Raw genomic sequence first — 24886 nt, 5'->3', positions numbered from 1 at the left:
ATCAGTTTCATTGGGCATTATGAGGGAAAGAAGCATTTGTCCTTTTCCACTTTCTCCATACTATTCAGAGTATTATATAAAGAGGTGACTTTCCCACTTAGTCATTTTTCTTTTAAATTAGGTATAGGGAACCTGTGGTATTGTTGAAGTTAGAGCCAGCCAGCATGGCCAATGGTGAGGGATGCTCGGAGTCAGTGCTTTTTTCTTAAAAAATGTTTAGGGGTACTCTCATTTTGACTCAAGAAAACCACCATTTTATAGTTTAAATCGGGGAAAATAAAGGCAGTAAATGGACAAAAGTACAAAGATTCACTTTGTATAAGGGACGTGGGTGGCGCTGTGGGTTAAAGCCTCAGTGCCTAGGGCTTGCCGATCGAAAGGTCGGCAGTTCGAATCCCCGCGGCGGGGTGCGCTCCCGCTGTTTGGTCCCAGCGCCTGCCAACCTAGCAGTTTGAAAGCACTCCCGGGTGCAAGTAGATAAATAGGGACCGCTTACTAGCGGGAAGGTAAACGGCGTTTCCGTGTGCGGCTCTGGCTCGCCAGAGCAGCAATGTCACGCTGGCCACGTGACCCGGAAGTGTCTTCGGACAGCGCTGGCCCTCGGCCTCTTTGAGTGAGATGGGCGCACAACCCTAGAGTCTGTCAAGACTGGCCCGTCTTGGGGTACCTTTACCTTTACCTTTACCTTTACAGGGGTACCTGTAAAGGGCAGGGGTACCTTTACCTTTACCTTTACAAAGATTCACAAAATGTTTAAGGGTATGTGTACCCCTGCATCCCCCCAGAAAAAAGCATTGGTGGGAGTCATAGCCCAGCAACATCTGAAGGAGCACAAGTTCCCACCCCTGTTCTAAATTAAAACGAGTCAAACAGTTTTGCTTGGTAATGGACCACCCCATCATACCCTGGGGCAATGGTGGTGCTGCAATCCAGTATGCGAGAGATTGAGCAGTCACATACAACAAGGCACATTTTTGCTAGTTTAGGGATTAACAACCACAGAGTTGTATTGCTACCATAAAAATGTAATTCGTAGAGAGGACACTGTGTGATGTCATTTCCCATCTTCTCCTCTCCCTCTTTCTCTTCCTTCAACCAGTGATGGGGCAGACATGCATTTTGCCTACTCCAGCTCAGGCATCTGCCTGAGACTGTTAATACCAGGGATTGGCAAGGTTTACCTCGCCTGGGACAGTTCACTCCAGCGGAGACCCCTCCATGGCCTGGATTGCATGCATGTGTGAGCACATGGGCCTGCAATTTCCAGCGTCTGCGCAGACGTGATTTCCAGCGCCATGGAAGTGAGTCCCCACGTCGCACCAGTTTAGCGCAGCATGCGGGGACTCGCCGAGCGGGCGGCTCAGTTTGGGGGTGGCTCGTGAGTTAGTTAAACGACCCCTGTGGGCCGCTTGTGGCCCATGGGCCTTAGGTTGCCAACCCCTGATTTATATAAGTATATAAGTATTCACCTGCAAAGTTCTTTACTGCTGCTGTAGCTGAGAACCAATGCTCGACTAGGAGTAAGTAAATTATATTTTTTAATTTACTTCCCAGTCTTTCTTAAGCTGAGTAAGAAAAGAAGGAGCCAGCTTGCTTTGCAATTGGACTTGTTCAAAAGAAAACTTTACAGCCTAATTCCTACGCTTCAATTTGCTGCTAAGGATGGGACTTGAAACTATGTTTAACCTGGAGATGGATGCCTGGAGATATAAATTGCAATTAATATATCCTCTCCTACCTATTAAAACTCATTTCGCAGAGCAGATAGTGTAGTCCCATCATGTCTTCACCCATAAGGAAAGAAACCAACCTGGTGATGTAATGAGGGAGCTGCAGCCCAAGAAAGAAAAGGAGGTGGTAAGGGAACACCGAGCTACTTTATTATTATATATATATATATATATATATATATGTATGTATATGTATTCTTTATTAATTTAAAATACAAACATATGCAAAAATACACAAAATCATTGCAACAAAAGTGAAGGAGAGTAAAGAAAGAAGAAATCAAAAAGGCAGAAAAAGAACAAACTAAGAAAAAGAAAAAGCTATGTACAAAAAAGAACAATAGCTGCAGCCCAAGAAAGGAAAGTAGGTGGTGGTAAGGGAACACCGAGCTACTTTAAATGAATTCAGATCTCCAGAGCCTGATGAGCTGCAGCCAAGGGAGCTTGTGGATGTAATCTCAGAGCCTCAGTCTATAATATTTGAGAATTCTTGGAGAACAGGTGAAGTTCCTGCAGACAGAGATGGGCAGATTTTGTCCCCATCTTCAAAGGGGGGCGGGGCGGCAAGCATGGGTTTCTCAAAAACAAGTATTGACAGATTAATCTCCTTTCTATTTTTGATTGAGTTACAAATTTGGTGGATCAGGAGAATGCTGTGAACATGGTGTATCTTGATTTCAGGAAGGCTTTTGGCAAAGTTCCTGACGATACTTTTGCAGACAAACTGGTTAAATGTGGGCTGGACGATGTAACTGTAAGGTAGATTTGCAGCTGGTTGACTGACCAAACCCAGAGGGTACACATTAATGGTTCCTCGTCATCCTGGAGAAAAGAGACAAGTGGGGTGCTGCAGGGTTCTGTCTTGGGCCCATTGTCATTCATAAAATAAATTCATAAAATAAAGACCCATGGTCTTTATAAACAACTTGGACAAAGGGACTGAGAGGTTGCTCATCAACTTTGCAGATGACACCAAATTGGGAGGGGTAGCTAATGCCACAGAAGACAGAACTAGGATTCAAAATGACATTAACAGACTGGAGAACAGAATGAAATTCAAGAGGGACAAATGTAAAGTTCTGCACCTAGGCAGGAAGAACCAGCTGCACAAATATAAGATGGGGAATATCTGGCTTACCAGTAGTACATGTGAAAAGGATCTAGGGGTCTTAGTAGACCACCTGCTTAACATGAGTCAACAGTGTGATGCAGCAGCAAGAAAGAGCTAATGCTATTCTAGGCTGCATCAACAGACGTATAGTGTCAAGGGAAGTAATAGTATCACTCTATTCTGCCCTAGTCAGACCACACTTGGAATACTGTGTCCAATTCCGGGCACCGCAGTTTAAGAAGGTTATTAACAAGCTGGAACAGGTGCAGAGGAGGATGACCAAGATGATCAAGCATCTGGAAACCAAGCCTTATTGAAGAATGGTTGAAGAAGCTGGGTATGTTTTGCCTGGAAAAGAGAATCCCAAGAGGAGATATTTTAGGCATCTTCCAATATTTCAAGGGCTGTAATATGGAAGAGGGAGCGAGTTTGTTTTCTCCTGCTCCAGAGGGTAGGAACCAAACTAATGGATTCAAGTTTCAAAAGGGAGATTGCGACTACACATCAGGAAGAACTTTCTGGCAGTAAGAGCTGTTTGACAGTGGAACAGTCTCCCTCAGGAGGTGGTGGACTCTCCTTCTTTGGAGGTTTTTAAGTAGAAGTTGGATAGCCATCTGTCATGGATGCTTTACTAAGATTCCTACTAAGATTCATAGATTTTACGATTCTATGAATACTTAGGGTGAAATGAATGGAAGTTTTGCCTTCGAACCCTCCTCAATCTATTTAAGCCAGCTTCTGCGTGCTCAAACTCATTTAACCAGCGGAAGCTCGAGGAATCCAAATGGCTGAGTGGGACACGCACGCACAAGGTTTTCCCTTGAGGTGTGCGCAGAAGGATTGCCTCGCCGCTTTTCTTTCCTTGCCAACCCGCCAGCCCCGCCTACATCAAAGAACACGGTAGTGCCCCCCCCCCACTCTTTGGCAGCAAACATGACTCGCCAGAGGAATGGGCTACTTTTCTCATCGGACATGTTTACTCGGAAGAAAGTCCCACTGGAGAAGTGGGAGCAGGGCGCAGACTTTTAGGGGTTTCTTCCGTGTAAAAGTAATAGGGTTGGGTTAAAGATGCATTCTCTGTGGTCCCCGACAGGCTGGTCTCGTTAACTGAGTCACAGGCTCCTAGAATGGTAGAGTTCGAAGGGATCCCGAGGGTCATGCAGTCCAACCCCCTGAAATGCAGGATTCTCAAGGATGGCAGCCATAACAAGTGGCCATCTGACCTCTGCCGTTCCGCTGCCTTTCCGATCGACCCACAAACGTGACCAGAACAAGCGAGATTCAGAGGAGAGAAAGAGAGAATCCCTGGACCGTTTTGTACGCGGATCCGTTGCGGCGGGGTTTGTGGCTCTCGCGAATCGAGTGCATCGGTGAGATCGTGGAGCTGGCGGTGGCTGGCTTCCCCAGAGCAGATGGCTTAGCCCTCCACCCCCACCCGCATGCCTCTCTCTCACTCACACTGGCCGGCCTCTTCCCTCCATCCCAGTTCCCTTCAGGTTCGTTCCAGGTTTCAGCTTCATGCTGTTATTTTGTTCTCCTGGAACGAGACTAGTTTGGCTTCCCAGAGAGAGGACAAAAAGCAAATCCCTTCAACAGGCAAAGCAGAGCACCAGGGGGGCCGATTGCAGAGGGAGAGAGGAAGGGAGGGACGGGGGGGGGGGGTCAAAAGTATACCCCCCCCCCGATTCGAGCCGGCCATTGTGTTGCCTTCAGCGCCCACCCTCGCCCCGGTCAAAGAGCTATGGCAGTGATGGGCGATGAATGGAGCCGGACAAGAACGGCTCCATGTGGCGCCCCGCTCATTATATTCAATTTAGCCGACACTCCAGGCGGGGCTGGGGGGTTCAATCTCCCTCTCCCGCCCTCTCTTCTTTTGCCCTTTTCGCTTGTCATCGGGAAGTAATACAGACATTGGTGGCTCCGACGCGCAGGACCGCCAAGCTATTCTCTGGCGAACCGCTAACGAGGGCTTCACGAGCCATTTATACAGTGTCATCTTGGAAACCTTTCGAAAGCTCCCCCTGTTTAGTCGAAATCCGATTTGGAGCTCAGCCCCAGTTCCCCTGCCCCTAGTTTCGCAGCCCTACTGGCCAAAAGCTTAAGATTTGGATCACTCTCTCTGCCGTCCCCGCGCCCCCCACCCCGCCGTCTGCTTACTGCACAAAAACGCCATCCTAGGGCGAGCTCGTGGGAAGGGCAACGCAGGTTTCTCTCTTACAAGAGGCTTATTTCTCCTGTTTTGTTCTGGGGGTTTCTGCGTGGGAAGGAGAATGGGGCGCAAAGGGGAGCTCCTTGGCCATAGAGGCAGTCCTGTCCCCCCAAAGATCATCCTGGGCTGAAAGCCCAGCCCTGCCGGGCTTCAAACGGGGGCGAGACTTCTTCGCCTGTGCGCGGCGGCCGAAGGGATACGCATTTGGAATGGACTGGATCGGACTTGTCTTAAGACACCAGTTTCTGCCCCGCCTTAGGAGGAGACGCTGGGAGCCCTTCAGTTCGGCTCTAGCCCAAAGCCATGATCCCGCTCACTGCCCCCCAGGGAAGAAAAATACGCCCTAGAGCCGAAGGACACAAGGTCAAGGCTCCCTCGAGCGCCTTTTTTCTCCTGCGTCTCCCCAGTCCCGGCACATATAATATATGTGCATGTTGCGATGTGAGATGGTCGGGGAGGTGTCTGGGGAGGTAAGGGAGCCCACCATTGGCTGATCCGCTACGCAAATTTGCATACCCGCGTCTATTAAAGACCCTTCGGAGGGGCCGCGCCGGCTTAGAAGCGGGATAGAGCGAGGCAGCTGCAGCGCGGAGCCCAGCGAGGAGGTAGCCGAGCAGCGGCCGCGCATGGAGCCAGTCTAGAGAGCACCCACGCCGAGCTAGGGAAGAACTCGCGAGTAGCCGCTGGCCTGTTGGCCCCTCGTTCTCGCCCCCCTCGCCCCCAGTGGCCCCTTCCTTCTCTCTGATCGGCGCGCAAGGCAGTGCCAGAGCCATGAATGTGCGCAAGAACGGGCGCTGCCCCGGAAACCTTTGCCACCCTGGGGGTCTGCTTTGCCTAGGCTGGCTGCTTTCCTCTGCCTTCGGCAAGACGATCCGATACCACACCTATGAGGAAGACCCTCCCGGCACAGTGATCGGCACTTTGGCCGACGAGCTGCCCCTGAAGGGCCCGGGAGGAGGCGGCGGAGAGCGCAGTTACCGCCTGGTGAAGGCGCCGGGCAACAGCTCGCTGGTGCAGGTTCGCGAGCGGGACGGGCAGCTGAGCCTGGGCACAGAGCGGCTGGACCGCGAGGCGCTGTGCGGGCAGTCGGAGGAGCCGTGCGTGCTGGCCTTCGACGTGGTGAGTCTGGGCTGGCCGCGCAGCGGCAGCGGCGGGGGCTCGCCTCCTTCGCCTTACCGCCTGGTGCACGTGGAGCTGGAGGTGCGGGATATCAACGACCACGCGCCCCGCTTCCCGCAGCCGCTCATCGCCCTGGAGGTGTCGGAGAGCGCCGCACCGGGCACCCGCCTGCCGCTTGACCTGGCGCACGACTTGGATGTGGGCTCCAACGGCATCCAGAGCTTCGCCGTCTCGCCCAACAGCCACTTTGGCCTGGAGGCACAGAGCCGCGCAGATGGGCTCAAGTGCGCCGAGCTGGTGCTGCTGACCGAGCTGGACCGCGAGGCGCAGGCCGCCTACCGCCTGGAGCTAGTGGCCAAGGACGGCGGCAGCCCGGCGCGCTCGGGCACGGCCACGGTCAGCGTGCGGGTGCTGGACGCCAATGACAACGCGCCCGCCTTCCCGCATGGCGCCCTGCTGACCGTCGAGCTGCCCGAGGACGCGCCATCCGGAGCGCTGCTCCTCGACCTGGACGCCTCGGACCCGGACGAGGGCGCCAACGGGCAGCTGCTCTACGCTTGGGGCAGCCAGGTGCCCGCCGAGGCGCGGAACCTCTTTGCTCTCGACCCGCTCTCGGGGCGCCTCAGCCTTCGCGCTGCCGTCGACTATGAGCTCCAGCGCGCCTATGAGCTGGACGTGCAGGCCAGCGACCGCGGCGCCAGCCCGCTGGCGGCCAGCTGCAAGGTGGTGGTGCGCCTCCTTGACGTCAACGACAACGCGCCCGCCGTGGCCATCAGCGCCCTCAGCGCCGGCAGTGGCGGGGCGGGCGCGGGGTCCGAGCCGGGACCGCTCGTCGAGGGGGGCGCGTCCCCCGAGGGCGCCGCTGCCGCCTGGACGGTGGCCTACGTGAGCGAGGCGGCGCCGGCCGAGAGCCTGGTGGCGCTGGTCAGCACCTCGGACAGCGACGCGGGAGCCAATGGCCAGGTGCGCTGCGCCCTGCTGGCCGCGCCGCACGAGCCCTTCGCCCTGCAGCGCGCCTACGACGCCAGCTACGTGGTGCTCACCACGGGCGCCCTGGACCGTGAGCGCGTGCCCGAGTACAACCTCACGGTTGTGGCCGAGGACCTGGGCTCGCCGCCGGCCAAGACCGTGCACCGTCTCACCGTTCGCTTGGCCGACGAGAACGACAACGCGCCTCGCTTCGCCAAGGCGCGCTACGAGGTGGCGGTGCTGGAGAACAACCCGCCTGGCGCCTACCTCGCCGCCGTCCTCGCCGCCGACCCGGACCAAGGAGCCAACGGCAAGGTCACCTATCGCCTGATGGACAGCCAAGTAATGGGCGCCTCCATTTCCACCTATGTTTCGGTGGATCCGGCGACGGGGGCCATCTACGCATTGCGCACTTTCAACTACGAAATCCTCAAGCAGCTGGAGCTGACCGTCCAAGCCACGGATGGCGGCTCCCCTCAGCTCTCCAGCACAGCCTTGGTGAAGGTGCGGGTAGTAGACCAGAACGACAATGCGCCTGTCATTACTCACCCAGCACTCATCAACGGTTCCCTTGAGATCGGGGTGTCCAGAAAAGCTGCCCACGACTCGGTGGTGGCACACATCAAAGCCAGAGATGCTGATGAGGGAGTCAACGCTGAGCTGAGCTTTTCCTTCCTAGAAGATCCGCAGCAACAGCAGCCACCAGCCCTGAACCTCTTTGCCATCAACAAGAAAACAGGAGAAGTTGTGCTCACCGGGAGCTTCTCAGAAGAACAGCTGGGCCAAGTCTACCAGCTGCTCCTCACCGTGGCCGACAATGGACAGCCTCCCCTCTCCACTACAGTCCCTATCAGTTTCCAGGTGACTGCTGCGTTGCTCCCCGCAAGCAGCCAGGATTCCAAGGCCAAGCCCAACACTGGGGAAGGGAAAGCTGTGCAGTGGGACATTCCCTTAATTGTCATCATCGTCCTTGCTGGGAGCTGCACTTTGCTGCTGGTGGCCATCATCACTATCGCCACCACTTGCAACAGGCGCAAGAAGGAGAAGAAGGGAGTCCTGGAGGAGCCGCTGGACAGCTCTCACCTGGAGAAGGGGCAGCAGGAAGGCAAGGGCGGTGGCCTGATCCCCTCCAGCCCTGGCACCCGAGGCAATGGCTTCGAAGTTCATTCCTTCCCCAGCAAATCTTCCTTTGCTAGCCCGGAGCCCTCCCCAGCCAGCGAAGACATCCCGGCTTTAGAAAACATCAGAGAGACCGCCAGCCTCTATGACAGCCAGAGCAGACTCCGGGGGACGAATGCAGAGGTAGCATTTCCCATGGTCTTGATTCCCTTTCCCCCCTGGGAGAGGCACCTTGCTTCTTGCACCTTAGCTTATTATCCCCCCCCCCCCTTTAGCTTATTCTTGAATGTTTTGGGATTTTTACATCCAGTTCCCAAAGTAATTTTTTTAAAAAATATTTTATTAGTTGAATATAAGAACAACATATAATCAGATACAAGCAATCAAATACAGTTTTCCCCTAACCCCCCCCCCAAAAAACAGCCCCAACTATGTCCAGATAATTACATTAGTAATATAGTCAAATAAAAAATTATTTCGACAGTTGCTGGTTTAAAAAATATCATTCCACATGCTCCCGTGTGTCTTAGGTGGTTTAAATGCATGTTCTTTCTTTGATGCATATGTAATAAAGGAGGACCACATTATGTAAAAGTTATGTTAATTATAGTTAATACTATATAGTTAATAATAGTTATACATTGTTAAAGTAATTAAGCAGGGATGTTTGCATTTAAAGTTATTTACAGCCAGTCTACACATTAGTTAAACCAGGCATCCCCAACCTTCGGCCCTCCAGATGTTTTGGACTATAATTCCCATCATTCCTGACCACTGGTCCTGTTAGCGAGGGATCATGGGAGTTGTGGGCCAAAACATCTGGAGGGCCGCAGGTTGGGGATGCCTGAGTTAAACAAAAGTTCTTGATTTGTAGCCTACCTTGAGTCTAGATGATTCCAATTCACAGGGATGTGGTCCAAGCTGCTAGTTAGACTGCTTTTATTAACACTGCTGTTCCTTATAACATTTTTCTCCTTTTCTTCCCTGCGCCCCCCCCCCAAATCCTTCACATGTGCCCTTCCACCTTCTTCCAGTCTTATGCCTCTACCCCTAGTTACAGCAAAGAGCCAGTCCCACCTGTGGCCATCTGGAAGGGTCATTCTTTCAACACCATATCAGGCAGAGAAGCAGAGAAGTTCAGCGGCAAAGACAGTGGTAAAGGCGATAGTGATTTCAACGACAGTGATTCTGACATCAGTGGGGACGCTCTTAAAAAGGACCTCATCACGCACATGCAGAATGGTAAGGATGCCTTAAACTTTGCCACTTTCCCCTCAGAATGCCACAGAACTTGGAAACTGTTGCCCCAGAAACATTGAAAGAAACCCAGCACCAAAAGACCTGATCACCATTCTACTGTTTTTGGAAACCCTCCTCAATTTTAATGAGCCTGGGAATAGGCTGTTAATTACAGCAAGAGCTATAGATTTCAATCAATCTCACAACTAGGGAAAATATAGCAGCCAGGGTGGCTGACAGTTTGGGGCGCATCCACATCACCCGAAGCCAAAGGACCAGGTTCTGTCTGGCTATTTCTTATCCTGTCATTTCTCCAAGCATCTCAGAATGCTTATCCTTTGGATCCTTCTTGGCACAATGTTCTGAGTTGTGCTGGCTTGTATTGTGGCTTGTCATTTTAAGGGGAGGGTGCATGCAGGTCCCACCCCCCAGCATCTCCAGCTAGGGCTGGGAAGGAGCCCTGTTTGAAACTTCCACAGGCTGCTTAGCTAGGTGAAACAAAGATCTGACATGGTGTATGGCAACTTCCTATGATGCAATTTTGATGGTAGCTGTATGAGGATCTTTTTGTCCTTCATGTTAGTTTCATGAAATGATTCTTCCCCTTTCCATCTTTCCTCTCACTGAGTATGGCACTGATACAATGGTCTTCTAGGTGCTGCCCTAACAGTGCTCTGCTTGCTACGTGTCCATGTTCTCAAGTTTGTTTTTCCCCTTGCATTTCTAGGGTTGTGGGCTTGTACTGCTGAATGCAAGATCCTGGGCCACTCAGATCGATGTTGGAGCCCTTCCTGTGGCCAAGCCAATCCTCACTCATCCCCCCACCCAAAGACCCAGCTGTCCACCTTCTGCAAAAGCACCTCACTGCCCAGGGATTCCCTTCGCCGAGATAACTATTATCAGGCACAACTGCCCAAGACAGTGGGGCTGCAGAGTGTCTATGAGAAAGTCTTGCATAGGGATTATGACAGAGCTATTACATTGCTGTCGCCTCCTCATCAAGGGAGGCTGCCAGACCTCCAAGAGATCTCAGTACCCTTATACCAAGCACCCTCCACTCGATATTTAGGCCCTCCACCTGAGACCAGTCAGAAGGTTTAACTACTAATGAGTACTTAACTTGAGCTGAGGTTCATGAGTGTCAGTGCCACAGGAGCCGTGTAAGAAGCTGGTGTCAGGCCACAGAACTTGAATTTCCAGAACCACGCATTTGCTGGAGATGTTTATCTCTCTGTGTTATCTGCAGGCTGGCTGAAGAGGACAATGACTCCGAGTATGTGCAAAGTCTCTTTCTCACTGTTTTGTGATCACAGCCAGCCCCGACAAGCTTCCAAGTTTATACGAGAAGTCTTTGTATTTTAGCACCTCTTTAAACACACACACACACACACACACACACACACACAAAACCACACCCCTCTACCTGTGCCCTCCCTTGCATCTTATCCCCAAAGCATGTACCTACATAAATGCACACTGTTTGATTTCCCCCAAGAGTTCTTAAATTATTGACTCGGTTCTGTGAAGTATGTAGGAATAAGCAAAATGTGCCTTAAACACTAAGATATATGTTATAAATGAAGTTGTTGGGAAAGATTTCCTATTACATTGGTACTGTTTGATATTTGCAAACAAAAAACTCTTTGTGGTTAATGTAATTTTTATGAAATGTGCAGTATTTAATTTTTTTTTTTGTCCTATATTGACCTTTTGTTTCACCCATGGCCTGCCTTTTCATAGTGTTTTTTTGAAAACCTGTATATGATGTAATGTAATGTTTGTACATAAGGAAATTTCACTCTATTTTTATATAATAAAACCTTGGGGAAGGAGAATCTGAATTTCTTGCCAAAGGAACTGTCTGAAAGACATGTGCAGAAGAAAAAAACCCTGAATTATTTAGGAGTCACATAAAGGAACTGTCACAGTTTAATGCTAAGTTAGTTAAGCAACTACTTGTATTGGAAAGACTGCCTTGCAAAGTATGAATTGTGTTTCTGGAGTCCATGGTCAGTTTCAAACTAAATGTGGTTTAATTATTCTGTGTCACTTATATAAACACTAATAAAGACTTGTTATGAGTTTCAGGGGCTCAGATGCTGCATTTGATTATCACAGTTACAAATTTACAGGCCTTTCCAAGTCAGGTAATAGACAATTTTTGCATAAGAACGGGGAGTCATAGAACTATCTTAAAATAGCTAGCATCCAAATTTACTCCCATACCACCTAATTTCAGATTTTTCTGAGGGCTGTTTCATCTAAGAACCTTAGAAGAGCTCGTGGATCCGGCCCCTGGTGTATCTGGGCCACCTTCTGTTCTCACAGTGGCCAGCCAAATGCCTGTGGGGAACCCAGGCCAGAGCCCTTTCCCCTCCTGTGTTTTCCAGCAACTGATATTCAGAAACGTTTGCTGCCTCCAGCTGTGGAGGCAGAGCAAAGGCATCATGACCAGCAGCCCATGAGAGTCCTTGCCTTCATTAATGTCTCTAATTCTCTTTGAAAGCCATCTAGCTTGGTGGCCTTTGCTTCCTCCTGTGGAAGGGAGTTCCAAAGTTTAACTATGTGCTGCATAAAGAAGTTCTTTCTTTCATCTCTCCTGAATGCTCCAACACTGGCATCGTCAGATGCCTGCAACTTCCAGTGTTATGTGAGACAAAGAAAAACTTCTCTCTCCAGTTTCTTCATCCCATACATAATTTTTTACACTTCTATCACGTCTCCTCTTACTCCCCTTTTCTCTAAACTGAAAAGCCCCAAACACAGAAACCTTTCTTCACAGGGGAGTCACCCCATCCCCACAATTGTTTTGGTTGCCCTTTTCTGAACCTTTTCCAACTCTTCAATGTGACCAGAACACGGTGAGGAGCAGTCACACTATAGATTTATATACTGTAATGACATTATGATAATGTAGTTTATTTTCAATTTTTTTCCTATTGATCCCTAGCATGAAACTTGAGCATATATGTGAAATGGATAATTTTTTTGCCCCAACATGTATCATTTTACAATTGTTTATATTGAAATGCGTTTGCTGTTTTACTGCCCATTCACTCAGTTTGGAGAGGTCTTTTGGAGCTCTTCAGTCTCTCTTTGTTTTAACCACCCTAAACTGGTATCACTGGCAAACGTGGCACTTCACTACTCACTGCTAGCTCTACATTGCTTATGAGCAACTTACAAAGCACAGATTGTTGGGGGACTCCATTTTCTACACCTCTCTCTTTGGAGAAACTTGTCAGTTAATTCCTACTGCTTGCTTCCTGCAACTTAACCAATTCCTGATCCACAGCATCTAACCTCCCTTTCCAATTACCCACCTCCCATGATTACCCAGCATCCTTCTACCACTGTCACCATTCCCACATTCTGTCCTGACCTCACCTGAAAACTCCTCACATCACCCTGTTATTTCTCTATCTCCTGCTTCTACCTTCACAGCCCTTCTACAACTCTTGTTTGTCCTCCTTTCTACATTCTGCTCCATTCACACCACATTGTTTTTGTGAGATAACCAGGCTGATATAACCAAAATGCTTAACTCTAATTAATGCATGAAGGGGTTAATGCTGTCCTGCCAGGCTTAGCTAGGTCACTTCCCCTCACCTTGGGAGGAATTTTCACTTCTTTGGAACTAAACTAAATTTTATTGCCTGTGCAACCTTTCTGGCTGATGTGTGGAAAAGCACATGAACCTGACCATTGGAGAGTTTGTAAGAAAACCCTTTTTTACTTGCCAAATGTGTGGTTTTTTCCTTTGTTGGGGGAAGAAGGGACTATTTTGGAACTCACCACATTCATGCCTCCTCCTCTCTCCTCTCTTGCTACACTTTCCTTTTACACAAAGCACCCCTATGGTGACATCCTGTATCCTCCACCCACACATTGCAGCTACTAAGCATCCTTTCCATCTTCTGCCTGGCTAGAACACCACCATTCACTCCTATTATCCTGCCCCTTTCATCTTCAACCCCCGTTTCCCTGCCTCCTATTTTGCAACTGCCTTTGCACCCCATTAGGTGCATTGGATGGGGTGGGGGGACTTCACTGCACTCTCAGGTGGTAGAGTGAACACATCCTAAGTAACCTATTTGATGCTTGCACCTGCCACATGGGTTACAACCTAGGCATATCTAGCTGAAGCTCATCTGTCAGCTACAGCTGAGCTAGGAACTTTATTTTTAGCTTTGTCTATCTACTGCTATCTACTGCTATTGGGGTGATTTAAATTTTGCTAGGGAGCAAGTTTCCTAGGCCAGATTTCTCTGGTTACATTTTGTGGGGACTAGATAATCTCTGAGCATCCAGCATCATTTACAGCCTTTGAGTAACGGGAAGGATAATGGGAGGGTATTCAAGTAAGTTCCGCCACCTTCAAATATTCACCACAGCTTCAGTTTTGCTCTGAGTAGAAATGCTGTTTGAGGCAATCAGAGTAGAAGAGTAAGAAGTGGCTCAGAAGGAGGAGCCGCTCTTGTACTCTGACCAAGAATCTGTATGGTAACAGCTGGAGAGGACTAGGCAAAATCAGGCCACACGGCTAGTCTCTGGTGGAGATTATGCCCTAAGAAACAGTTAAATAGCACAGTTTCTACAGCAAAGTCTGAAACCTTTTCCTGCCATAAGGAAAATGAAACAGTGGCTTTAACTGCTAATGTTTCCCCCCATCAGGAAAAAGAAGAAATGTGTGCTAGGGGGACTTATTGCCCTGGGAGCTGAACTGGAAATGGAGCAGATGGCCACAGACGTAACACAAGAGGGCAAGGACCGACTTTGGCCATAGGAAACCTGAATTAGCAAGTCTTGGTGCAAGCAGCAATTCATTCTAGGCTCTCATTTGGACACTTGGCCCATGACACCAGCAGAGAAGGCCACTTCATTTATTCAATACTTACAGGGCAAACACCACAGTCAAGTCCAATATCACAGGAGCAGTCAAATGTCCCAAATAAACAAGCACAAGGAACATGACATCAGTGCCCATGATTACAATAGCGAGGATTTCATTGGCTTTTACACTTGGCTGATGATATTGAATAACACTGAATAAAAAATTCCTTTTAAAAGCAAATTGTTATTTGTTTTTCTTTTAACATTTCATTTCTAACCCACCCTTTATCTCACAAGTGATTGCACTGTCCCAAAGCTTTGCCAAACCACTGTCACCCTTTCACAAACCATTCTTAAACACTGACCACAGGGCATAATGCTTGGCCTTCTATAAAGGACCTTGCCATAAAAATAGGTTACAAGGAGCAATAAAACCAAGTTTTAAACCATCTCCACACAACAGCCAAGGAATCACATAGCCCAGGAAGATGGATGTTTGGATTGAGATTTGGATCTTGATTGCTTCAGTTATTGCTGTTCTATTTTTCTCAGGAATTCTCTTCAAAATGTACAACAAATCTCCTTTACTTTCACATCTTCTCGAGCAATCGTTGCCATTCCATTTGTTTGTACCTATCTTAAAATTGCATGATATCAAGCAAAAACTCGTTCTCTTATCTAGCTTCACGGCCTTGATGGCAGCCACAACTAGCTTCTGGAATTAGTGACAGTCATGGAACCAGGGGGACATTAAAAGAACATCAGCCCATATTTAGTACCTAAAGATAGAAGTCAAGAACAGGTAAACAGGCAACACATGTTTTACTTGATCCCCATTGACATCTCTGGCTCTCACAAGCTCAAGGTCTTTCTGATTCCCAGAGAATACCAGTGAAGGGAGGGATTGCTGCCATCCCTTGGGGCAGTTGCTTGTGGTGTCAGATCCAGTTCCTTCTCTGTGACCTCTCTCTCATGCTCCACTGGGTTGGATGCTCCTGCTGTTACAGAAGGGTCATTCCATAAAAAGAGATCCAACCCAACACAAAAATCTTAAAAGCCCAGCCCAGAATTGAGACACATTAAAACTAAAAACGCCTGAATTCAGGACTTTGCCTATGGGATAAATTATTTCAGTGAATGCATAGTCTGAGAGTTGGGAGCCCTTGTGTTCCACAATGCTGACCATCCTCAAACTAACACACACTGAGACTCCTTTGAAGACATGAATTTGCCTTAAATTGTACCAGAGTAGCCCAATATTCCCTACCCTGGCTAGCAACACCTTTCCAAGACTGCCTCGCGCAGGCTTGTTTCTGAGCTCTACAACACAGCCCTTAACTGGGATTGAACCATGAAACATCAACATGCAAATCAGATGCTGTAGTTCTCAGCTACAAGTGCTTCCTGATCAGTTTCTGCATGGATTCCATTCTCTATGGTCTGAAGGTTTAGGAGCATAGGGTGATCTCCAGTGTTAGTCATACTCAGTGTAGACACATTCCTCTCAGTGGATCTACTCTGAGTATGACTAATGCTGGAGATTGTCCTTAGGAAGCTGCCTTATTACTAGGTCAGACTATTGGTCTATCATCTGATGAGCAGTGACTCTCCAAGGTGATCTTCTTGCCCATCACTTGCTTCCTGATCCTTTTTACAGTGGAAATGCCCTCTGTGCTGGCACTATGGGGTCCTTCTCTATGCAAGGGAAAAAAGGAAGAGATCAAAAGGAAGAGACTTTCCTTGGGCCATTGTAGGCTGCAAGGTGCTCCTTCTCACAACAGCTGGAATAGCTTGAATTCTAAAGATTTCTTCTGTTCCTTTGTGCTCATCTCTTCCTCCCCCTCCACACCATTCTCCACTTTGACCATCCTTTCTCCTTAAGCCTTTTCCTACATTTAATCACCTCCATGTGACCCTTTCTTATTGCAGGCTACTTCTTTTTAAGTTATTTACTTAGCTGTGAAACTGATTATCCATGTAACGACTTTAATCAATTATTTGTAGCGAAGAACTTCTCTGCAATTTAATTAGCTAAAGTTCTTTCCTGACCCAGGAATATCTCAGCTGCATCATATGAGGGCTTCAACTTTGAAATGGCAACACTGTTCATTAAAAATAACTAATAGCTGCAGGGTTTCAATATGTAAATGTTCATTTTCATAATGAGAAAAAAGGGGCAGGGAGATTCTACCTGTCTGTATTCATTATAGTGTGTCCATTCAGGATAACTCACATTTGCTAAACCCAAGTTTAATTAACATGCTTATTTTTCAATGATATTTCCCTATTATAATAAATTGAATGTTTAAACAGCTAGTGCAAACATTTTTGATCCAAGACAAAAATGCTTACACAGTGCTGGTTTAAGCATTTAATTTATTATAATCCTTTCCATAATAAATGCCTTAGATGTTTGGGGGTGTACTGCAAAAGACTATTAGCAGCATTTCCTCTGGTAATGTTTAATCCAAGACAATCAAAAATGTGAGGCATGAATGAAATTGGACCAGAAGCAATTATGATAAATGGTAGCGTCAAGGAGCCTCTACTCCCTCCCCCTGGCTGAGAGCCCCTGCAGCAGGTGCTTGTTCTGTGGTGAAGCAAAACCCTGCCAGGCTGTGCTGTCATTAAAAGATCATATGGAAATTAATCAAAGGACGAAGGGAGGGCAAGGCACATATGAATCCTATGATCTCCTCACCCCTCTGCCCCACTTTGGCTTCCCCCTTGGGTCAATAGCTGATAGAGTTCTCACAAATTAAGTTCGCCTGCTTTCCAGACCCAGAACAACCATCAAAACAAGCTGATTTAGAAGCAACTTAATAAAAGCAATTTCAAACCAGGCAAGAATCACAAAAGAACAACAGCCCCATTGAAGTGGAACTGGAGACAGCAAGCAATTAATGAAGGCCTTGTGGGAAGTAGAAGCATCTCAGAGGATGAAACTGCCTTTGGAAAGCCAAGAGCCCAATAGGTGGCGGTGCAGGACCTGCCATTTTTTACCTGGATGACATCGCTCAGAGGTCTTCAAAGACGCAGGAAGCAAGTATTGCTCACTCTGTGCATGAGAATAAACACACACAAGCACATGCAGCACTTTAAAGGCAATATAGAAACATTACAGTACTTCTGGAACATCTCCTCCAAAGCAAGATTGTAATTTATATCCAAAGAAAAGGAAAAATATGGTGATACTTTTAAAATGGACATTTATATTAATTTTACAAGCTACTTTTAAAAAAGTCAATGTATTAGGGCTGTAGTCCTGAACTGATTAGCTACTATTGTTTTCTGCCCAAGAATAAGAACTGTAGCCTTTTGTTGTTGTTGTTGCTGTTGTTGTTGTTGTTGTTGTTAGGACGCTCAAGGCCCAAGATTTTTCAGCTGGGACAAAGATCTCCTGGTCCTTTAACATCCAGACCAACTCTATGTTACAAAGATGTCTGCAAATGTGACATGGAGGCTGGCAACATTCCTGCCCTGTGGGAATCCCTGGAGACAGGCAGTCAAGTCATGTATCCACAGCAATGACCAGGGGAGAAATGACCATTGGGAGGAGTGCAAAGAGAGGAAATGCTGTGGTGCATCTTGCAGCAGCACAACTGGATGCCTTCAACTGTCCAGCTGCAACAAAACATGTCTCTTTCTGAGCACAATTCAAAGTGTTGCTGACCTTTAAAGCCCTAAATAGCCCCGGTCCTGTATACCTGTAGGAACATCTCCACCCCCATTGTTCTGCCCGGACACTGAGGTCCAGCACCAAGGGCCTTCTGGCAGTTCCCTCACTGCAAGAAGCGAGGTTACGGGAAACCAGGCAGAGGGCCTTCTTGGTGGTGGCGCCTGCCCTGTGGAACGCCCATCAGATGTCAAGGAAATAAGCAACTATCCTACTTTTAAAAGACATCTGAAGGCAGCCCTGTTTGGGGAACTTTTAAATGTTTAATGCTGTACAGTGGTACCTCGGGTTAAGAACTTAATTCGTTCTGGAGGTCTATTCTTAACCTGAAACTGTTCATAATCTGAAGCACCACTTTAGCTAATGGGGACTCCCACTGCCACCATGCCGCCGGAGCACGATTTCTGTTCTCAACCTGAAGCAAAGTTCTTAACCTGAGGTAATATTTCTGGGTTAGCAGAGTCTGTAACCTGAAGCGTATGTAACCTGAGGTACCACTGCATTGTGTTTTTAATATTCAATTGGAAGCCGCCCGGAGTGGCTGGGGAAACCCAGCCACATGGGTGGGGTATTAATCATCATCATCATCATCATCATCATCTCCCACATTGGTCTCTGCAGCCACAGCAAGCACTGCAACCTGCCAACAGCCTGACCTCACTCCAAAAGCTGCACTCCTCCACTGTCTCCCAAGTCAGAAGAATGCCAACCTTTGAGTATCTAGCAGTGGCCCCCTGGCCAAAGGCAGTTGAAGCTGACATCAACCAGCAAATTGCCACAAGCACACCTGTTCAGCCTGGGTTTCCCACACTACTGGAAGCTATTTTAGATTCTGCACTGTGGCTATTCCATATCCCAAACAACCTTTCTTCCAAAAACAAGTAACAGGATTGGAACCACTGGCTTCAAGTTACAAGAAAGGAGAATCTGACTAAACATCAGGAAGAACTTTCTGACTGTAAGAGCTGTTCAACAGTGGAACAGTCTCCCTCGGGAAGTTGTGGACCTCTGTCATAGATGCTTTAGCTGAGATTCCTGCTTTGCAGGGGGTTGGACTAGAGGACCCTCAGGGTACCTTCCAACTCTATGATTCTATGACTTTATGAACAGAAATAATTTCAGAAACCTGGAAAAGGTGCATTAATAGCAATTAGCAGATTTGTTTAAATGTGATTAATGAATGGAGCAAGTTGTGAGAATTCATACAGTTCCTTGACTAACAAATTCTGGGCTGCCAATTATCAGATGAGAATGTGGATTGCAATCAGAGCAAAAAAGGGTTTCATGTTCCCTTATATCTCCTTTTCATCTCCCCTTCTACTCATCAGCTTCCAATAATTTTAGCTATGAGATAAAATGCTTCTGGTCCAAATTTGTCTCAGCAATGGACTCAGAAGCCACTCTTCTTTCAGCCCCAGCACTAGCAATATCACACACAGATACAACACACTAGGAGTATCATGTGCATCTCTAAACCAGGGTGCCAGAAAACACCTGGAGGGGGTTCCTTGTTTTGCTTAAATTATTCCATCTCCTAGGTTTTGGTATTCATGTCTGTAGATTTTCATTGTAACTCCATATACTATGATGTATAACCATCCCTTAGCCACAGAATGTGCAGTGTGATCATGTCTTATGCTCATTTAACTTGTGCAATTTCAATAATGCATGACTGGAGGCCAGCTGGCTGAAATTCCACAAGTTAAATGAGGAGACAGCCTTCTTGGGAAGCTCTCTTGCTCTTTTCCCACCAGATATTCCTTTTTTTCTCTGAGTGGGTCTGGGATGCTCCCATAACTTTTCATGGCAAATTGGACAGTCCTGAGAGATCTCACAGGAGCATCCCCGGACTTCTGCAACTTTTGCCCTGGTTCCAGAAGTCCCAGTGGGTTTGATCCCAAGGATCTGAGCACATGAGTTTTTACATATACGTGGAACCCTTAGAAGTGAACCCCTGTGTAAGACGTGATCCTACAGCATCGTAATTATGATAGTTTATCATTAGTATTAGTTAACTATACTGGCATTGCTTCCAATGACATTTTCAAGCAGATGAGTCAAGGCTGGTGGTGCACGATGGCTAAGAGACTGCTGCAAATCAAAACACCCCCAAGTGTGAATCTCCCTTTTGCCCTGTTTCAGTTCCTCATCTGCAAAATTGAAGTAAAAATAGTACTAAGATCACTTGCATGGCTATGATAAGAATTGTAATGAAATAGGACTTCCAGTTGGTCGCAGACAGGAGCTCTTTCGGCTGAAAGAGCTCCAGTGCAGTGAAGCAGGGGGAGACCACAAGAGCAATGCGGTGCCCTGAAAAAAAAACTCAGATTGAGCATTCTGAGGACCTGGTGATCCGGTGGGTGCCGTTTGGTGACTCCCCCACTCCCGGTAAGCTCGTAAAGAGCCCCAAGAGCCAGTGGGGTTGGAGATGCGGCACAGCGGAAACGACTGCTTTCTTCACAGCACGAAGCTCCATGTCTGGCGATCGTGAGCGGCCAATTCCTCCAGAAAAAAAGAACTAAAAATTTGGAACTGTGAGTAAGGGGAAAAGTTTAAATTAGACCACAATTAGGAGGGACGCGGGTGGCGCTGTGGGTAAAAGCCTCAGCGCCTAGGGCTTGCCGATCGAAAGGTCGGCGGTTCGAATCCCCGCGGCGGGGTGCGCTCCCGCTGTTCGGTCCCAGCGCCTGCCAACCTAGCAGTTCGAAAGCACTCCCAGGTGCAAGTAGATAAATAGGGACCGCTTACTAGCGGGAAGGTAAACGGCGTTTCCGTGTGCGGCTCTGGCTCGCCAGAGCAGCGATGTCACGCTGGCCACGTGACCCGGAAGTGTCTTCGGACAGCGCTGGCCCCCGGCCTCTTTGAGTGAGATGGGCGCACAACCCTAGAGTCTGTCAAGACTGGCCCGTACGGGCAGGGGTACCTTTACCTTTACCTTTTAGGAGAGAAAGGGATTTAAAAACGGAGGTCGATCCCTTTTGCTGAATTAAAGGAGAGTTGGTAAACGTGGACCAAAGCCCTGAGAGAGAAAAGAAAGTTTTGCAAGTTAACTCCAAAGCCCCTCCTCTGCAGGGGGAAGGAGGGGAAATTATTTTTAGTCTCAAAAACCCTGTGAGACTGTGTATTAATATAAAGAAGTGTCTTCATTTTGTAACGGACCTCCCGGTAGGGAAAGGCTAGACTCCATTGTGACGTCACAATGGAAGAGGAAACATTCAACTTTCGTTTCCATTGACTTGGATATTTTGTATCCTGCTGCTGCCTGGACTTGCTTTTAAGTAACAAAAAGTATCTGTCACCTCCAGGATTGCCTTTTAAACACTAAAAGGGACTGAGAAAAAATTTTACAGCCTGCCTTTCAGTAATAACGAATAGAGAGGCCGCTTGCTGCCTGAAACTGACACCTGTGGGATTGTTGTGGGAACTTGTTGTGGGAACCTGTTTTCTCTCTTCTTCCCCGCTTACTGTGGGATTGACCTTGAAATTCCTGAGCAATTATGTGTGCTGAGAAAGCAGAGAAGGGAGCAGTAAGACGAGACTCCAAAAGTGCACTCTTTGAGGAATCTGTAATGCAACTGTTGAATGAAATTATAGACAACACAAATCACAATACAGAGGGTATAGAAAAATTGAATAAAAAGTTTGAGGACTTAAGTGTGGAACTGAAAGAGGTAAAGGTCACAACTCATGAGACAAGGCTCACACAGCTTGAGACAGTTAGAGTCACTGATTTGGAAAGATTACAATATGAAAATTCAATTCGATTGCATTTCTTCAGATGAAGGAACGGGAAACCCATCTAAGATTGAGAGGTGGTCTTTAAGACCAAAGAACAGAGAGATACCATTTTGGGGCTGCATTATAAAAAAGGTCTAAAAATTCAGGACAAAGCTATCGTCCTCTTTAATAAATTCCTAGACACTTCTTGAGCCTGAGATACAACTTCACAGATTTGGCTAACATTTTGAGGAGGAAAAATATCTTCTTTAGGTAGGAATTCCTAGAGGGAATTCCTTCAAATTTGGAGGAAGAAAGCAAAGAATTAAGACTGTTGGAGAGAAAGACAGGTTTCTGCAAAAGTATTTGATTGAACTTGGACTGGAAAGCTCACAGTTGTCAGGGGCAGAAGCAGCAACACCCTAATTCATCATTAAGGCTTTGAGAATTTATTCTTGGAATGTTAATGGCTTAAATTCTCCTCAGAAAAGGAGACAGGTTTATGTTGTTGTGGCAAAGCAGAATTTGGATGTAATTTGTTTACAGGAAACCCATATTACAAGATTACACAGAAAAAATTTATCCAATAAGAAATTAGGTCAAGAATTTATTTCTTCAGACAAAGTCAAAAAAAGAGTTGTGGTGTTTTATGTCAAGGAGAAATGGAATCCAAAACTGATTTTTAAAGATGGGGAGGGAAGATACATTTCAGTGGAATTTTCAGCACAAGGTGAAAAATATTTGTTTTTGGGAATCTATGCACCTAATGATGGCAAAGCAGAATTTTTTAAGAACTTGGAAAAAAGTCTTCTGGAATATTTGGATTACAAATTAATTTTAATGGGAGATCTGAATGGAGTGGCATCCACTTTAATGGACAGAACTCAGAGACAGAAAATAGTGAATGCTGGCAGATTACCCAAGACTTTTTTTTGAAATAACTGACAAATTTGATCTGTCCGATATATGGAAAGTCAGAAGTTCAACGAAAGAAAGCTTCACATTCTATTCAGATGCAAACCAATAATTTTTGAGAATCGATTATTTATGGATATCCAGAAACTTGGTTCCTAGAGTATCAAAAACGGAAATTTGCCCTAAAACTTTTTTTCCCAATAATTTTTTATTGATTTTTATTAAATATACATTCATATACATTCATTATACAAATAAATCTCACATATATCTTTGGCTCTGCCAAGCTTCAGACTTCCCTCCACCCCTTCGGTAAGTATCATACATTTCTTACATCACGTATTTTGTTTGTTTATCTGGTTGGCCATAAGTTAATCTAACCCTGCCAGTGTCTTTAAGGTTTTACAGTAGTCTCTTATATATACCAAATATTTACTACAACTTTCATGAAACTTCTGTTTGTCCTGATCTCGTATTTTCCCTTATAGTCTGGCCAGTTCCGCGTAATTCATCATTTTAACCTGCCATTCCATGATAGATGGTATTACATCTGTTTTCCAATTCTGGGCCAACATAGTCCTTGCTGCCGTCATGGCATACAGAAATAGGTTTTTATCTTTCTTTTTAATTTCCTTCCCTACCAATCCCAGTAGAAAGGCTTCAGGGTTTTTTTCGAAAGGTGTACTTGAAAACTTTTACAAGTTCATTGTAAATTAATTCCCAGAAGCCCTTCACTTTACCACAATTCCACTACATGTGGTAGAGGTCTCCTTCCGCCTCTCCACATTTCCAACATTTCTTATTTTTCATTCTGTACATCTTTGCCAGTTTTACCGGCGTAAGATGCCACCTATATATCATTTTCCATATATTCTCTTGCAATGCCGTACAAGCCGTAAATTTCAAATTTACATTCCACAATTCATGCCACACTTCTAACTCAATGTTATGCCCAAAATCAATGGCCCACTTAGTCATGGCTTCTTTTACCTCTTCATCTTTGGTATACCAGTTCAATAATAAATCATACATTTTTGACAATAATTTGTTTTTACCTTCTATAATGTCTATATGAAATTTTGATTTCTTGTCCTCAAATCCCAGCTTCTTTTTATCTTCTTTTAATATCTCATTGACTTGGTGGTATTGTAGCCACCCTGTCAGTAAATTCTCTACTTCTTCGTACGACTTAAGCTTTATATCTTGGTCAGTTTTTCTAATAAACTCTTCATATGTGGCTCTCTTTCCTTCCATATTGACTTTCTTAATAATTAACACTTCTGTTGGTGATATCCACCAAGGAGTTTTCCTTTCTAACAAATTTTTATTTCTCTCCCATACTCCATATAAGGTCCTCTAATTATATGATTTAAAAAGCCCCTGTGGACTTTCACTTTATCATACCACAAGTACGAGTACCACCCGTACCTGTTGTCATATCCTTCTAAATCTAGAAGGTCTGTATTTTCTAATTTTATCCAATCTCTTATCCAAATTAGGCATGCTGCTTCATAATATATACTCATGTCTGGCAGGGCGAAGCCACCTCTTTCTTTTTTATCAACCAAGATCTTCATTTTTATTCTTGGCCTCTTTCCCTGCCAGACAAATCTTGCCAGTATTTTCTGCCACTCTTTAAATTGTTTTAATCCTTTAATCACTGAAATTGTTTGGAACAAGAATAGCATTCTAGGTAAAACATTCATTTTAATTACTGATATTCTCCCTAAAAAGGAAAGTCTCAGTCTGTCCCATATTTCTAAATCTTTCTTAATATCTCTCCACGTGATTTCATAGTTGTACTTATACAGATTTATGTTTTTTGCCGTCAACCATATTCCTAAATATTTTACTTTCTTGGCTGCTGAAATACCAGTCTCTTGTTGCAGTTCTTCTATCTCTTCTTTACTTATATTTTTGACTAACATCTTGGTTTTGTTCTTATTGAGTTTGAACCCTGCTACTTTACCAAATTCTTCTATTCTTTGTAAAGCTTCTTGTATACTTCTCTTTGGATCCTCTAGGGTTAAGACTATATCATCCACAAATGCTTTTATTTTAAATTCTTTGTATCCAACCTTGATTCCTTTCACCTTTGAGTATTCTCTCAATGTCTTGTTAAGAACCTCCAGTACAGTTATAAACAACAGGGGTGATAGAGGACACCCCTGTCTGGTCCCCTTAGAGATATCAAAAGTTTCTGATACATTGTTATTTATGATAAGTTTGGCTGTTTGGTTTTGATAAAT

At 46.2% G+C, this 24886-nt stretch overlaps 2 protein-coding genes across 2 annotated transcripts in view; one reads left to right on the top strand and one right to left on the bottom strand.

Moving 5' to 3' along the window:
- The window catches only part of LOC310682056 (uncharacterized protein), a gene marked incomplete at its 3' end in the record, with an annotated part of 194826 nt that overhangs the window by 2703 nt on the left and 167237 nt on the right, over positions 1–24886 (bottom strand). The window lies entirely within an intron of this gene.
- Positions 4987–11583, top strand: PCDH8 (protocadherin 8). Its single transcript, XM_083448600.1, has 3 exons — positions 4987–8440; positions 9292–9499; positions 10224–11583. The coding sequence occupies exons 1-3, from the start codon at positions 5822–5824 to the stop codon at positions 10595–10597; spliced, it is 3201 nt and encodes a 1066-aa protein (XP_083304726.1). The 5' UTR covers positions 4987–5821; the 3' UTR covers positions 10598–11583.

This window comes from Podarcis tiliguerta (assembly GCF_965153285.1).
Source record: "Podarcis tiliguerta genome assembly, chromosome: 7".
NCBI classification, from domain to species: Eukaryota; Metazoa; Chordata; class Lepidosauria; order Squamata; family Lacertidae; genus Podarcis; species Podarcis tiliguerta.
This window is presented reverse-complemented; position numbering and strand designations above follow the sequence as displayed.